Raw genomic sequence first — 16,935 nt, forward strand, 5'->3', positions numbered from 1 at the left:
GGAAATATGAGTGATATTAATTGTCACTATGGAAAAACCATGGAATAGCAGAGAACATACATTGTTAACAGAAAGAACTGGATAGAATTGTTGAATAGGTAGAGAGACTGCCTGAAAGCCATCGGGGCAAAATTAAGTGATACAGAACAGCTACACAGTATAAGTTGAAAATATGGAAACAGCATGGGTCTGAAGAAAGATTTTAAAAAAACAACCAATTAATACTACTGAACGAGGTGTCGAGTAACCAATTTTATAGAATGCATGTTAAATTCACACCATTGAGTTTTTAAAAAATACATTACTTACTTGGGTAGGTGTGTCCTTATTTAAGTGCAGTGCTGGTGCAGACTCTCCCAGGAGAGATTTAAGTGGTTTCACTTCTGGAGTACTGCTTGTACTACTAGCAGAAGATCCAGATATAGATGCATGGACAGAAGCCACAACTTTTGCTTGTTCTGGAGGAACATACCTAAGATGCCAAATTAATATATTACGTATTTACTATAACATCTCCCTATCCATCATTAATAAAGGATGATGCAACAATCCTATTCTAAGCTTCAGAGAGCTAGAATTAACAATATGACTTAAGCAATTATAAACCAGCTTTGATATAATAGCCATAACATTAAAAAAAAAAGCAAGAACAAAAATTAAAAGATTAACTAGAATATAATTGAAATGTACTGAATAATTATTAAGATTTAACTAGTCCAAAACATATAACAAATGTACAAGGTAAATAGTGAATATAAATAGAGGTACCATAATTTAACTGATTTAAGTACAACTTCTACAACTGCAACCCTGTGTGCTTATGCATAGTACCTAATAAGATATACTATTACGAGCTGAGCAAAATACATCACTGTACACAGTTGAAAAAAAAAAGATATTAGCAACAGGTATCGGCTTAAGAAATACATTTAATTAAAACTGGAAAAGAATTATTCCAGTCTGTTAAAAATACCCCTAAGAACTGCTTCAGCCAAGAGTTTTAGCATACCAATAACAGTTTAAGAGAAAACCAGAGGTACACTGTAAATGTTCATAATACATACAAGCACATACACCTGTTAAATGTTAGGTAAAAACTTTTATTTTGTTAGTCTCCCTAAAAAAGAAGCATTTAAATAAGAAATGATTGGGGGGGTAGATTATGAAAAGAAAATAAACCTCTTTCTGGTCCAAGCCCAAGGAAACTCCAGCATCATAATTGGGGGGGGGGTGTTTAAGAGATATTCCAGAAAACAGCACCAGAAAATTCATTAAATTGCACACTGTCAGGATCTGGACAATGGACAAATAATTTGCTCAAGAAACTGAGTAAAAGTCAGTTTGGATTGGGTCAATTAGATATAATATTTAGTGCTTTTGCTCAGAATGCCTTTGAGTCCTAGGGAAAAGAAAATGACAGAGATTCATGACTACCAGTAGAAAGTAATAATAGTAGTAGTTACAGCAGTAATAACAACATAAAAACAGAGAAGCATAGGGTCAGTAGGGATACTGTAATGTGCACAAAAATGGGGATTCAGAAATTTTGAATTTGGTAAGTCATTTTCCTGTAATACTTTCACAAGGTAAATATTGATACAAATAAAAACAAGTATATGTTTAGGCATTCCACTGTCAAACAGAACAGGGAATGTTCTATATATTATACGAGGGGGGGGGCCAAGAGAACCCGGAATTTATTTATAAAAAATCGTGTATTTATTTTTACATGTTCAAACTTCAGTCACTTTCAAAGTACTCTCCGTCTGATGCAATATACTTATCAAGACATTTTTTTGACTGCTCAAAACAGGTTTTGAACTTGTCGATTTTGATGTCTTTTAGTGCTTCTGCCATTTTTTGTTTCACCTCCTCCACATCGGCAAAACATTTCCCTTTGAGGACTTGTTTCATCTGGGGAAACAAGAAAAAGTTGCAAGGGCCGAGATCGGGTGAATAGGGAGGGTGGAGCACAAGAGTCATGCCGTTTTTGGTTAAAAACTGAACACTCAGTGCCGTGTGTGCAGGTGCGTTGTCATGGTGGAAGAACCAGTCACCTATTTGCCACAACTCAGGACGTTTTTTCTGCAAATTGTGACACAACCTTCTCAAAACTTCCAGATAAAAACTTTGGTTGACCATTTGACCTGGAGGAACAAATTCTGAGTGCACAATCCTCTCACATCAAAGAAACAGGTGGTCATTGTTTTCATTCAACTTCACTTGTTGTGCTTTTTTGAGTCGTGGGGATGTGGCAGTTTTCCATTGGCTGGATTGTTGTTTCATTTCGGGGTCATAGGCGTAGCACCAAGATTCATCTCCGGTTATGACTTTCGAAAAAAAATCAGGGTCAGCCTCCAACTGCTCCTTCAAAGCACAGCATGCAGTCAAGCAATTGTCCCTTTGTTCAGGCATGAGCAAGGAAGGCATGAATTTTTCTGCAACTCGTTTCATGCCCAAATCTTCTGATAAAATTCGCTGACAGGAATTCCACGACACCCCAGTCAACTCAACAAGTTCATCAATGGTCCGACAGCAGTCGACCAAGATGGCTTGACAAATTCTTACTACATTTCCTTCAGTTCGGCTGGTCGAAGGACGCCCAGAACGAGGTTGATTGTCGATCGACATTTCGCCTTGTTTAAAACGGGAAAACCATTCATAAACTTATGTTTTACTCAGAGCAGCTTCTTTGTAAGCTGCCTGTAGCATAACAATCGTTTCCGCCACATTTTTTTCCAACAGGAAACAAAATTTCACTGCCACACGTTGTTTGTGTAAATCAGCCATCACAAAATAGGCAAACGCGTTGAAAGTGTCTCTAAAAAAAAAAAACTCACTGAAGCTGAACACAGCTTCTCACAACAACCCAGCTGGTGCACTGATGCAGATGGGTTCCTAGAACACTCACCTAAAGGGTGAAGCCTGTATTACAAGGGGCCCACCCTCCAGAAGATAGTTCCGGGTTTTTTGGGTCCCCCCTCGTAATACAAATTCTTTTTATTATAAAAAAAATTTATAATATAATTTTACTGAAATGTGTACTAACCATCTTTTCTTTTCATATTTTTCTTGTAGAAATTCTTTGACCTTTTGAGGATCCCTGAAGTCTGGAATTGCTGATGATCTATCATCAAATAATCCTAGCCAAATCTGTTTGCATACCTTTTCAAAGAGAAGCAATATTAAATTAAATGCACTTCAGTCTGATCAATTAATGAAATGAAATACTATATTAAAGAGATTGAGACATCATCAAATACTGTTGTGTACATGTTCAAGCCCATTCACTTTCTCTACATGAATACAGTAAAACTTTGAGAAATCTAAAATCTTTACTATGGTTAATGTTCAGTATAATATACAGTTTGGGAGCAGAATTACATACCTCAGGTGAAGATACGTTTTTTATAAGTTTTGTAAAGCTTTTTAGATAAATTGATAAAAATAAAATAGCGCAAACTAAAACATACAATAAATAGAAATAATAGAATACTAAAATTTTAAATACAACTAAATCACTGAATTATGCAACTACTTTTAGTAACAGTATCTTTATTCTGATCATCAACTAGCATGAAGTAATATTCAATGATAAAATTACACCCATGCATGCTTCGCAAGTCCTGCCATGCTGACTTGGAGGGGAGGGAAGGGTGGAAAAATGTTCCTCGGAGGGATGAGTGAAGAATGCCAAGAGTGCACACTAAGAGTATACAGGTAGTCCTCGCTTACCAACCACTTGTTCAGCAACCGTTAAACTCAATAAACCACTCTTCATTTTGAAGATCTCTAACGTTCTTCAGGTAGTTAAACAGGTAATTTCCAAAAGTGATTAGAAAGTGAGTTAGTGAACTCAGTGTCCTTTAAAACGCTCCGCCACGGTTGAGAGCATGACAGTTCCCTTCATCTCCAGGTATTCAATCCCACAGGAAACTGTTGTCCTGTGGTCTCCTCACAGGAAACAGCTCTCTGGAGCACAGATGGGCAACTCCCATCCTCTCCTTGGCTGGAGAGGTTCTGTGGGACCAGTCTACTCGCCAGTCCTTTGGTCTTAGCTGCGGTGATGATCTCTGCTCCTTTGGAGATTTCTTAGCTCAGGACTCTTCACCCAGAAGTCTGAGAAAGCCAAATACTAAAGAGAATTCAAAATCTGTTTCTTGATTAGAGAAAAGGGAGAGACTTCTGGCGAGGACATGGTGAGCTAGACATCCATGAAAGAGTGGGGATGGCGTTTATGGCAGAGATCGGTGGCCACATGCTGAATCGTGGCCAGCTAAATCTCTCTGGAAAGAGACCATGAGATCGCCCAGATGTACTCCAGACAGCTGCTACTCATGAGCAGACAGCAGGAACTGAGGTTTTTGTGGTCACTTGTAAGTTGAGCGGCTGGGAGTTGAGGGATTCCAACTAAGCTCATAGTTGTAATGTAGCCTATATGGACAAAAAGTTCAGCTGAGCCTCATTTCTTAAATCACTTTTGGAATTATTTTTTTTACTGTATTTTAAATATTGAGAACCTTCAGAACAGCAAGTTTTATGGCATTCACTGGGTGAGTTTCCTTAAGTATGAATTTAAGGACTTACAAAAATTTATTTTTGGATTAAACAGTGAAAGGGTGATGTAATGGACTATGGGTCCAGGTGGACTTGAAATAAGATTTTAAAATTAATTATATGAATTCTTCCCATGGGAAACTGATGTTTTGAATTCTAAATATAGAAACATGATAGGATGGGAATTTGGACACTAGAGGGAACCAGAAGGAACTAAAAATTACAATTAAAGGAGAAGAACACCTAAATTTGACTTGCTCATACAGAATGGAACAAAAACCTTAACATCAGATGTATTGAAGGATATTTGTAAACAATGGACTCATAAGTCAATTTTAAAAATATCTGTCATTATAGATCGTCTGTAAATGATGTTATGGAAGAGGAACAAGCTCTACTGGATAAGACTGAAGTTGATTTAAATGTGGATATAAAAATGACAGGCTGCAAGGATGATATGGAAAAAGACGAAATACTGGATATACAAATAGAACTGGTTGAGGTTTTAATAATTAAAAGGGACATACCAGAAGAGTGACACAGATAATTTTCCTCTATTGGATGTATAAAAGAGATCTGTTAAAGTTTTGAGGGATTCTGTGACAAGAGGCAAAGAAAAAATGAAAAGAAATCAAGTTCTAGGACATTATTGGAAGGGATTAAAGACCAAGAATGTTTGGAGTAAGGGGAAGGAATATAAAGTTGGTTTATTTGATCAAGGTTAAAACAAATGTTATCTTTGATAATCCTTAATGGACTTTTGTTGACCAGGACTGAATGACGAGGTTTTAAGATTTGTTTATAAATAATGAGATGAGATATGGGATGAAGAGACTGTTTGCTGTTTTTAAGAGAAGGCAATGCGTTGTCAAAATTGTTTATACTTGTTATGACAAGGGGGGAAGTTGCTTCTTTTTAAAAATTTTCTTTGCTATACTTTTTTTCTTTTCTTTTAATTTTTTTTTCTGTATTGTTTTTCTCCACTATTTTTTTTAAATTTTTGGTAGTTTGTATTAGTTGTTTATCTGTATAATTGTAATCTCTAATAAAATTGTTATAAAAAATGATTAGAGAAAGGGAATCCCAGAACATCTCACTGTCCTCATGAGAAACCTATATACAAATCAGGAAGCCACAGTATGGACATAACATGGCAAAACAGATACTGGCTCCAGATTTATTCAACCTATATGCTGAATATATTTTGAGGGAAGCTGGATTGGAAGAAGGATGTGTGTGGTTTTAAAATTGGAGGAAGAAACATCAATAATATGTACTATGATAATGACACAACTGATAGCTGAAAATGTAAATGGTCTGCAAGCTCTAGTAACGAAAATTCAATGTTTTTTCCTGTGAAACTCTATGGAAGTGAAAGTTGGACTCTGAAGAATTAGGTCAGAAAGAGTATAGACATATTTGAACTCTTGTGTTTGGGAAAATTCCTGAGAATTCCATAGATAGCCAAGAAAACAAATGATCACAGAACAAATCCAGAGTTCTCACACAAGGCACAAATTACCAGGCTCAAATTATTGTATTTTGGACACATTATACAAAGACCTAGCTGTCTTGAGAAGACTGTAATGCTGGGAAAAGTGGAAGAAAAAAGGAGTACCAGCGGCGAAACTGATAGGCCCAATTACAGTGACAATGGGTGCATTGTTGGAAGACCTAAAGGACCAGGTTGGGGACAGATCATCCTGGAGAAAATCTAACTATGTGGTTGCTAAGAGTTGATACCAACTTGATCTCACATCATCAGTCAAAACTACAGCCATCCATTATTATAGTAGTCTAGCCTACATACTGTGAGAAATGACTAAGATCTAACTTACTAATGCAAAGTATAAAACTATGATAATATTGGTATCATTAAGATTATACAACTACTTTGTAATTAAGCTACTAACTGGATAAAGTACTATTTAACACAAAGCACTAAAATATAATTAGATTTATAATCTGCCTTTCACTAAATTCCTAATCTGATAAGGTATTAAAATATTACTTAAAATGGGACTGTACTAATTATTTGAATAACCACTTCATTAGAATTACAAGTCGGTACCAATACTTAAATTCCATGGAATCAATATACTACATCTAATAATCCTTGTCTCATAAATTTTGGGTTCTTCCTTATAACAATGCCATATTCAGCATATTGCTAGGAAATTTTTTTGTTTGTCACAAGATGTTATGTTCTGCAAGCATCATCCAGAACTATTGGCATTTTTTATATCAGAGAAGCTATCAGAGTTCTACAAATATCCTTATGCAGGAGACAGTACAGAAGAACATGGGCCAGTGTTTCTAACATATCCTTTCCACATGGATAGATCGTTCATTACATCAACCATTCTTACACCTCCCTCTAGAATTGCTAAGGTGAATACTCTAAGTACTCTGGAAGAGTATTTAAGGCAGTTTATTTTTATTTATTTGAATTTATTAGCCACCCAACTCGAATGGACTCTGGGTGGCATACAAAACTGGAAAATCCATAAAAACAGACAAAACATCAAACCAAATGAACAGCCCAGACTAAAACAATCTTACAACCAACACTAATTTTAAAAAAAGGGAAGGGGCTAGATAAACAATAATACATCAACACCAGGACTAGGATCAAAGCCAGGTTTTCAGAATTTTCTGGAACCCTAGGAGAGAGGGCATAGTCCTCATTTCTGGGGGATGCTGTTCCAGAGGCTGGGGGTCGCAACAGAGAAGGCATGCTTCCTCAATCTCATAAGATGACAACCTTTAATAGAGGGGACCTGGATTGCACCCACTCTGCTGGAACATACCAGATGGGCAAAAACTATTGGAGACAAGTGGTCCTTCAGATATCCAGGCCCTATGCCATAGGCTGCTTGTAACAGATATTTAAATAACAGATTCTAGCTACCATATATCCAGAGAATGTATCCTTATTTCCTGAGTATAGACATACCTTAGAGATATTGCAGGTTTGGTTCAAGACCACCACAATAAAGTGAGTCACACAATTTTTTTGGTTTCCCAGTGCTTATAAAAGTCACATTTACACTATACTGTAGTCTATTAATTATGCAGTAGCATGTCTAAAAAAATGTACATACCTTAATTTAAAAAATTCTTAAAATAAGACAATGAAGTTTGCCGTATTGATTGACTCTTCCTTTCATGAAAGATTTCTCTGTAGCATGCAATGCTGTTTGATAAATGTGATATCCGCAAAGCGCAATAAAGTGAAGCGCAATAAAACGAGGTATGCCTGTACTCATGTCTGTAGATCTGTCTCAGCATGTTCTAGCCTCACAAGCATCCAGGGAGAAACTCCACAGTACAAGAGTTTCTGCTCTATCTTGTGTTTCCACATAGCACAAAAATGGTCCATTAAACTCAGCAGGACCAAGCCATATGGGAGGAAATTTTAACCAAAAATTATATATCATCAGCCAAGCCCTATTTACAAACTTTGACAAGGCTACCTCTAAGCCAAGTGCTACATTTGGTACACAACTTGCCGCTTGGAAGACTTTCCTCAAAAACCTAACACTGAGTAATCTCAGTAAAGATGTCTTATTTTCTAGCACTAATACCATTCTATAAGAAAGTTTGCTTAAGGGTTTGACCACAAACTGCTTGATAGTAGCTGGAATGTAGTGTTTTGTATAATTATATGGTAAAGACTGCCACAGTGAAGTACTTTCATATTTATGAATGACATGCCTCATGAATAACAGCTACCCCTTCCTACAATTTGTCTATTAAGTTCAAGGCTTTACTATACTGATTTATAAACATTTTATTTATCAGAGTTATAAAGCTGCCCATCTCACGTAGTGACTCTGGGAGGCATACACAATATAAGAATCCAAATAGATAAAAACCAATTAAAAATACAACCAAATAAATTAAAAAGATAAACATGCACTCTGAGAATGTACAGTTGTTGCTCTTAATTCCTTTGATAAATTGTTCCTTTGACAGCACATAATTTTGATCAGCAGTTTAAAGTTACTAAAACAAATAACAAAACTTTAATATTTTATTTCAAAAGCTGAAACTCAAGCAGGTATTTGTATGAGTATTTCTAATCTGGTGAGTACTTTGCACTCTCACAGGTTACCCAGGTTTAACAGGATGCATAATTTAATAAATTATTATTTTACAGATATTATTTTTCAGCACATAAATTTCAAGAAATTTATGTAAATTATAATTTTGTATGACAAGAGATTGTACACAGTTGTATGGTATAAAATTCTATTAAAATGGCAAGAATTATTTGGATAGGTTTTTTTTTTAACCTTTTATATCATGTGACATATTGGAATAAAGTATTAATACATCACATAGAACATAATGTATTTTCTAAAGGAAAGTTTCCAGTTTTCAATATAGGTTGACTAAGGAATCTAGATGCTACTGTATCATAAAGTATATGACAATAAGACCAGAAAAGGTTTTAGACAGTTTTTACTCAGAAGATGATTACATCTCTTTGTATGAAGTTCTCAGAAAGAGCTTAATTATCCAAAGAGCTTCAAAGTAGTACAGAAATTTAAATACAATTTATTACATTTGGTGTAAAGGCAGAGAATAATATTTCATAATAATAAAGGACAATTTCTCCTGTGTGTTTTTTGAATATAAATGATGATCAGAACATTGGTTTGAAGTTTCATTTAAAAAGCATAACAAAGAAAAATAAGATGCACGTATTGAACAATTCTGCAAAATTGCAAATGCTAGTGTTTCCCAACATATAGGTAGTTCAATCAATAGACTACAAACATCTGTTTCTTAATCAGAATGTGAGTCACATTTCATTCCTTCAGAATTTCATATTTAGGCTAAAGTGTGCTAACAAGCACTTTACCATAGCCTGTTTAAACAATGATTAATCTCTACTATATTTCATACTCTACATCCAGATCATATAAAAAGATATGTAACAATTATATTAAAATACTAATGATTGTTAACAGTATGACTGAACAACAGAGGAAAGCAGTAAGCAAAGTTTAAAGAAATACAGAAAATACTCACTCTATCCTTTTGCTGGGCATGTTTGATATTATTACATTCTATTCTATTTTTATGGAAAATGCTTCCTGTTTTGAAAACACAGGAATTTGTTATGATGTTGTATCACTATCTGCAACTATTTATTCCTTTATAAGCATTGTAATAGGAATAACTTCTGCATATCACACAATAAAGTATATTAAATAGCAGTCACTCCAAATTCTTCTGCTGTATACACTGGCTCTTTAAGACTATTTCTTGGGAGACTATCAATGTCTCTAGCTTTCAAAAGTAATTCCTTACAATACATCTTCTCATCATTTAGCGACTGCAACTCATCCCCTAAATTGGAAGTGAAATGGTCGCTAAGTGAAGCCGAGAGAGAGAGAGAGAGAGAGAGAGAGAGAGAGAGGGAGGGAGGGAGGGAGGGAGAGGGGGGGAGAGAGAGAGAGAGAGAGAGAGAGAGAGAGAGAGAGAGAGACTGCAAACATCACCAGTTGCTGCAATCTCATTTAGATAAAATTCTCTTGTGAAGCAATGCCAGCATTAATCTCACTCCAGCTGCATTGTTGTCAGGTGTAGAAATTTGGTCGTAAGTGCAAGCATTGGTCGGAAAATTATTTTTAAAAATGTATTATTACTGTTGTATTTGTGAATGGTCGCTAAACAAAGTAACTACTAAACGAGGAGTGGCTGTACATTCCCCTTGAAAATGGTATAAAGGAGTGACATATTGTATACTTAAATGTTAGGAAATATACTATAATCTGCTTCCCCATTTGCACAGAGTAACGCAGGATATACAAAATGAGCAGAAGTAGATCTGCATTCACTGGAGGATCTCTTATGATTTGCCAAGGATTAACAAAGACTTCTGATTCTTGTTTAACAACAGTAGTAACAGTTCCTTCTGACCTGCTAAATTATCTCTCTCAAAAAAAGAACATTATGGGTAGGCTAGAGTGAATTTTCTATACAAGGACTCTTGAGTTCTAGTCTGTGTTGGCATTCAAATTCCAGGGTAAAAAAACCTTTAATTCTAAATGTATATTTTGTGCACCAGACTCCAGCTGGTGGATTTTTTCACTATCCATCTGCATTTCCTGCACATCAGTTATATTGTTTTCAGTGTTTCAGCTAATTGTGGAAAGTTATATTTTTAAAAATCAAATAAAACAACATTCTTCTTGTGCATTGAGTAGCAGTGAAATACTTCTTTCTACAGTTATTCAGATAATTCCTTTGCATCCACTACATAATTAGAATTTTCTTTTACTAAGAAAAAAAACAGTCTACAAAAACTTATTTGTAATTAATCTGGGAGCAGTAAAATGTCCTCTTTCAGGAGTTGGGAGCAAATATGAAGAATCCCATTCCCTAACAAATAACTCTGATCAAATAAAATATCTGGTTGATTTAAAGTTCCAGATTTATTAGTCATTTCTTACCATTCTTTTAACTAATATAAATCTGTAACTTAAGATATGTGTTGTGATTAAGCCTTATGGAATTCATGCACTTGAAATAGCTTGCTAATGTCTAAAAAGAGGCTTTAAACTCATGTCATATAGTCTTATACATTCTGATAATTTTAAGAACACTCAGCAATTTCTTGTCTTCTATATCCCATAAAACATAGCCACAACATGCTTCAGCAGCACTACTGTGATGAAATATTAACAGGAATAAGCATTTGAGGAAATACCACCCATATTTCTAGGAAGTTCCACCCATGCTGAAAGCTGTAGCAGCATGTTGAATAATAAAGGGGCAGAGGGAAAGCTGAAATAAATAGATCAATAAAACTTAGATAACTTAAGTACATGGGTCAAATTATGGTTCAGTTTCAACTCACAAATACCACTGTACTTATTGCCCTAATATATACAAACCAAGAAAATTCTATATTCGTATTTTCAGAACTTGTTTTTATCTTATTGACTAATAATACATTCATTAAAATTTTATTCTCCAACAATCAATTTAGTTATGCATTCTATAATAAATACTTACTTCATTCCCATGCTTCTGAAGAAATTCTATTTCTTGCTGCGTGAATGTGGTCATTGAAATGGACTTCACTCTGTGAGGTGGATTTAAACCTCTCCTATAAAACATTTTTTTAAAAAAAAGTGATTGTAGAAATCTTTCAAGGTAAGAGACCTTTTAACTACAGTTTAATCTGTAAAGTTACTATTGATAAAATAGTACTATTTTTAAGAAATCATAAGAGGTAGGCAAACATGTAAATTCCTTAATTTTAAAATAAGTTTTGATTCAAGAATTATTGAAAAATTGGGCCTAATAATGTATCTGTAAATAACTTTACAGCTCTCAGGGCTTGGCTATAACTATCAATTTAAAATATTAGTTCATAAACAATAGTTATCTCTTTTAAGACATTTGCTTTTTAAAAAATATAAGTACTATATAGCTTTTAGAATTATTATGGATGCATATCTTTTAGTCTGCTTTCTAAAAAAGCTTTTCTCTGAAGCTTTTCCTCTAGAAAGTCTTCATCTGTTTACATTTTGACTAATGGTATGGGATCAGAAACATAAAAGTGCTAGAGAACTCAAAATTCAATTTATTATTTTGATAATGGAGAACTTGAAAGTTAAATTTTGCTGGAAGTACTATGGATCTTATTATCTTGCAATTATATTTATCTATTACAAATTCCAGAAATGTAAAAAAAAAAAACTAATAAATTTATTTCATTTCCCCACTAATCTAGTAGTTGTATTTTTAGCCTTATTAGGGCTGAATGTTTCCCAAAATATTTTTTTCTTTTAATTCTATAAAGATATTGGTTATTATAATCAAATATCTTTACAGCAAGCCATTTTACTGAGTTCTATGAAACGAAAAGTTATGACAGTTCAAAAGGGACAACAGACTTAATCCTTTCATTTTCTCTCATTACTAAATGGTTGTCTTACATGAATATTGGTGAAGAGAACTGTGCTGCATTTGATTGTGAATGACATAACTTTCACTAAGACACTATGAATTTGTGTTTGAAAGCGATCTGGGTACATACAGCACACAGACAACAATTAAGAAGTATTCAGAAATATAAAGAACATCACAGGTACAGGTATGGGCTACTAGCATTAGAATATTCTGCTTAAAATAATTTGAGGATCCCAATTCTCCAGAAAGATCACGCCTTCCCCCAGATATCTGTGATTTCAATAGAGAAATTTGAGAATGTCTAGGTCAGCTTTCTTTATTTGGTGCCCTTCATTCTCTCCTGCCAGCTCTCAGCTCCAAAAACACCAGCTACTACCACTATTAGCAATGCTGGCTGAGATATTAGGAATTTTAATCATTCTTTTTAACAGGATCAGACAGTTAATCTCAATTATGAAACTCATAAACATCACAGTAGGATAGTATATGAAATCTGAGGGTCTACTACTGGGTCTACTACTAAGAAGTGTGATACTTGACTTTTTAAAAAGTTAGATTCAAAATGCCTGAAACTCCACCTCTATATAAAAATAATGATTTATTCTGGGAGTAGTCATGACTTCATGGCAGCAATAATTTAACTACATTTGTCTAAATGACTTTGTAAAAGATTGCTAGTAAAATTCAGTTCAGAATTAATTAGTGGGCTTCATAACAGCTAGTGTTGCTAGTGTAAAAGATTGTCACGCTAAATATTTCTAAAGTTCAGCTTTGATTTAACAGATAATCTTTTATTATTCCATCATTATTTGCATTATTTCATAATACCAACTTCACAAAATTGATTAGTTTTTCAATGTCAAATAATGTTGTTCACTTTGAACAATTCAGAACTTGAAATCACAAGTCTTCCATTTTCCCTGGATATAAACTTTTTTCTTATACTAAGTCAAAAAGACACTTATCAATTTCTACCAGTCCAGGCAATAAACCTTCATCTAGGCATAGAACACAGCTCCTCTGCCTATTGGTGTAACTTTAGTAAATAATGTCACAGATGATCAAACTAAAACTATCAACTATAACATGACATTCCTGAATAAATATTTTATTTTGTAAAAGTAATTAAGCTTACATATTCTAGATAGCTGTCTAATCTTCACAAACTATGAAAACTAATTCATATTCTTTCAAATGTATCTGCATGGTTTGGTTATTACGTAGATAAAACAATAAAATATACAAACCTCTCAAATTCAGAGATCAACAATAATCTTTAAACTGTTTCCTGCTATAAGCCCTTAAAGTAACCTTTAATATTCTCAGTAAGTATTACCTATTTACTTCCTCAAAATACATCTGTTATCTGTTATAGATATTTAAAAAAAGAACTAAAGTTATTACATTTTGAAAAAGCATTCAACAAGCTTCCCTGCTTCCATTTTATATACTTTTAGAATATCATAATTGACTTTTGCCCCCCATCAGAAAACTAGCACATCAAACCTACATGTTTTCTTCCATAAATACTTCTATTTTGCATTGCCACAGTGCATTTTTTTTAAAAAAACCTATAGGTTTTATTATATACACTAGAATCAAAATCTCACTTGGAACAGTGATGTGTACACTTGTGGAACATGTCCATGCTAGTTTATTTCACAAACTCTAATTCCGTACTTTTCCCCTCTATAATTTCACCTTATCAGCTTTTTGTTTTCTGGTGGTCTCTCCAGTTGGCCTAGTCTTTCAAATTGTCTGCAATATCAGCCAAATTCCTATCGTGAACTACGTAACTGTGATAGTCCAAACTCCTCAACCCCGTACATTTCTTCCTCCTTATACTGCCTTACTCCTCCCCCTTAATATTTTGGGGAGGGGGAAAGAATCCCCAATTCCACTTTTCTTTCACTCTTCATCCAGGCCCCAGAGCCCTCCATGCCAACAGAGGAGGTCCCCGCAAGACCCATCCCCAGCCTAACCGCGCTTTCTACCTCCACTCTTCCGCTGCCTACTTAAAACGCTCGACCGTTTCCTCCCGCCAAGCGGTCGGCCCTTTCTTCTCCTCAACTCACAGGATGCCGGAGCAGGAGGTACAAACGAAACTGCCCACCGTCATGTCGGTATAGGTGGGGCCGCGCTGGTCGCAGTCAAAGCACTTGCGGTTGGGGGGGAGGCTGCTCATCTCCCTCAGCAGCTTCAGGTGCTTCTCCTCCTGCTTCCGCTTGGCGCTCGCCGCCATGGCCTCCGCCGGGGGCGGGGTGGGGAACCGATCCCCGGCCCGCTCGAGAACGAAGAGGAAGGCGGCACAGGAGAGGCAGGGACCGTCCCGCTTGAGCAGCGGCGGCGGTGGTGAGAGGGAGGCAAACGAAAGGGAGAGCGAAGCCCGCGCCCTCTCGCGCGCACCCGCACAACCCAACGGGCGAACGGAAGAGAAGAGGGGGAGGGGAGCGGCGGACTCGAGCCGGGCCCGGGGCGGCTGAATGACGAGCCGAGGCGGAACCTGCACGACACTTCTTCCAGAAACGACAAGGAGAGGAGCGCCGCGGACGCTTCAGCAGCGGCGAGAAGCGCCCCCATCCGCTCGGGAGGATTTCCCGCGTCTCTTTTCCTCTCGGGAGCCGGTTACCTGGCGTGACCTTACAACAGGTGGGGGGAGGGGGCGGGACGCAACCTATAGTTGGGAGCTTATGACGTGAGGAAAGAAGGGGCTTAAAAGGAAATGTGTCGGGGAAAGGAAAAGAATTGATGAACCGAGCCGAGGCGATAAGCTGGCAGTCGATAGTCCGTGATGAACTCCATTCCTTCCAAGGATATACGAAGAACTTCCTGAATTTGAATTTACAGGCAGTCACACGATCTCACTGAATCGGATCAAAGGGTCACCCTGATCAGGATAGCATAGAGGAGACCGCAAGCACCAACCACCTGGGTAAATGCTGTGGCTTCTCCCAGCAAATAATTTTCAGTAGTGGATCACAACAAACTGTGGCAAATTCTCAAAGAGATGGGAGTTCCAGACCACCTTACCTGTCTCCTGAAAAATCTGTATGTGGGCCAAGAAGCAACAGTTAGAACCGGTCATGGAACAACTGATTGGTTCAAGATAGGTAGGGAAAGGTGTACGACAAGGCTATATACTGTCACCCTGCTTATTTAACCTATATGCAGAGTACATCATGAGAAATGCCAGGCTGGAAGAATCACAAGCCGGAATTAAGATTGCAGGGAGAATCATCAACAACCTCAGATATGCAGACGATACCACCCTAATGGCAGAAAGTGAAGAAGAACTAAAGAGCCTCTTGATGAGGGTGAAAGAGGAGAGTGCGAAAGCTGGCTTGAAACTCAACATTAAAAAAAACTAAGATCATGGCATCTGGACCCATCAATTCCTGGCAAATAGAAGGGGTAGAAATGGAAGCAGTAACAGATTTCATTTATTTGGGCTCCAAGATCACCGCAGACGGAGACTGCAGCCATGAAATTAAAAGACGCTTGCTCCTTGGGAGGAAAGCTATGGCAAGCCTAGATAGCATATTAAAAAGCAGAGACGTCACCTCGCCGACAAAGATCCGCATAGTCAAAGCTATGTTTTTTCCAGTAGTAATGCATGGCTGTGAGAGCTGGACCATAAAGAAGGCTGAGCGCCGAAGAATTGATGCCTTTGAACTATGGTGCTGGAGAAGACTCTTGAGAGTCCCCTGGACTGCTAGGAGGTCAAACCAGTCAATCTTAAAGGAAATCAACCCTGATTGCTCATTGGAAGGATCGATAATGAAGCTCAAGCTCAGATACTTTGGTCACCTAATGTGAAGAGAGATCTCTTTGGAGATTACCCTGATGCTGGGAAAGATTGAAGGCAAAAGGAGAAGAGGACGGCAGAGGATGAGATGGTTAGATAGCATCACTGAAGCAATGAGCATGAAACTGAGCAAACTCAGGGAGGCAGTGAAAGACAGGAAGGCCTGGCACAATATGGTTCATGGGGTCACGAAGAGTTGGACATGACTTAACGACTAAACAACAACAACAAAAGGCTCCTTGAACGTGGAGGCAACCCGGTCACTCTGACTTGTCATATTTAATGAGCCCAGATACCGCGATTTCTAAACTGCGGCCTGTTGCTGGATGAGCCTCTGAATCCCGTTCTTTCTGCTCCACCCGGCTTCCCACCCACCCGTTACCTAAAATTAGTAACATGCTTCTATTTCGAGATATGGAATGTAAGTCCTATAGACCAAGAAAACTTGCAGAACACCTCCTGTTCAAAAACTCCAGGAAAAAAGTTGGCCTTCCCAATTTTGCTTAATTCCCAATTAAGTTTATCCTTATCCCTAAAAATTGCCTAACCCTACTTTATGATTTACTGTATTGTATGAATCCAGCCAATATGTAATTTATCCAGTAAATGATGGTTCAACAATGGCTTTGCACAGGGAG

At 36.8% G+C, this 16,935-nt stretch overlaps 1 protein-coding gene across 9 annotated transcripts in view; it reads right to left on the reverse strand.

Annotated features, from left to right (window-relative positions):
* AGFG1 (ArfGAP with FG repeats 1) overlaps nucleotides 1-15,020 on the reverse strand; it is a 40,326-nt gene extending 25,306 nt beyond the window's left edge. For 3 of the 9 annotated variants that reach the window (XM_088132450.1, XM_025165383.2, XM_007420448.4), the window contains exons 1-4: nucleotides 14,568-15,019; nucleotides 11,590-11,683; nucleotides 3,050-3,165; nucleotides 310-472 (exon numbers count right to left, since the gene is read on the reverse strand). In XM_088132450.1, the coding sequence (XP_087988576.1) occupies nucleotides 310-472; nucleotides 3,050-3,165; nucleotides 11,590-11,683; nucleotides 14,568-14,734 (540 nt within the window). In that variant the 5' untranslated portion in view covers nucleotides 14,735-15,019. Of the gene's footprint in view, nucleotides 1-309; nucleotides 473-3,049; nucleotides 3,166-11,589; nucleotides 11,684-14,486 lie in introns of all 9 variants that reach the window. The other 6 variants (XM_088132452.1, XM_007420444.4, XM_088132454.1 and 3 more) reach the window with 5 other exon arrangements.
* Between the last annotated feature and the right edge of the window lie 1,915 nt (nucleotides 15,021-16,935).

The sequence above is a fragment of the Python bivittatus genome, unplaced genomic scaffold (genome assembly GCF_059951505.1).
Source record: "Python bivittatus isolate LINGU-HERP-01145 unplaced genomic scaffold, Pbiv_v1 ctg000980_np1212, whole genome shotgun sequence".
NCBI classification, from domain to species: Eukaryota; Metazoa; Chordata; class Lepidosauria; order Squamata; family Pythonidae; genus Python; species Python bivittatus.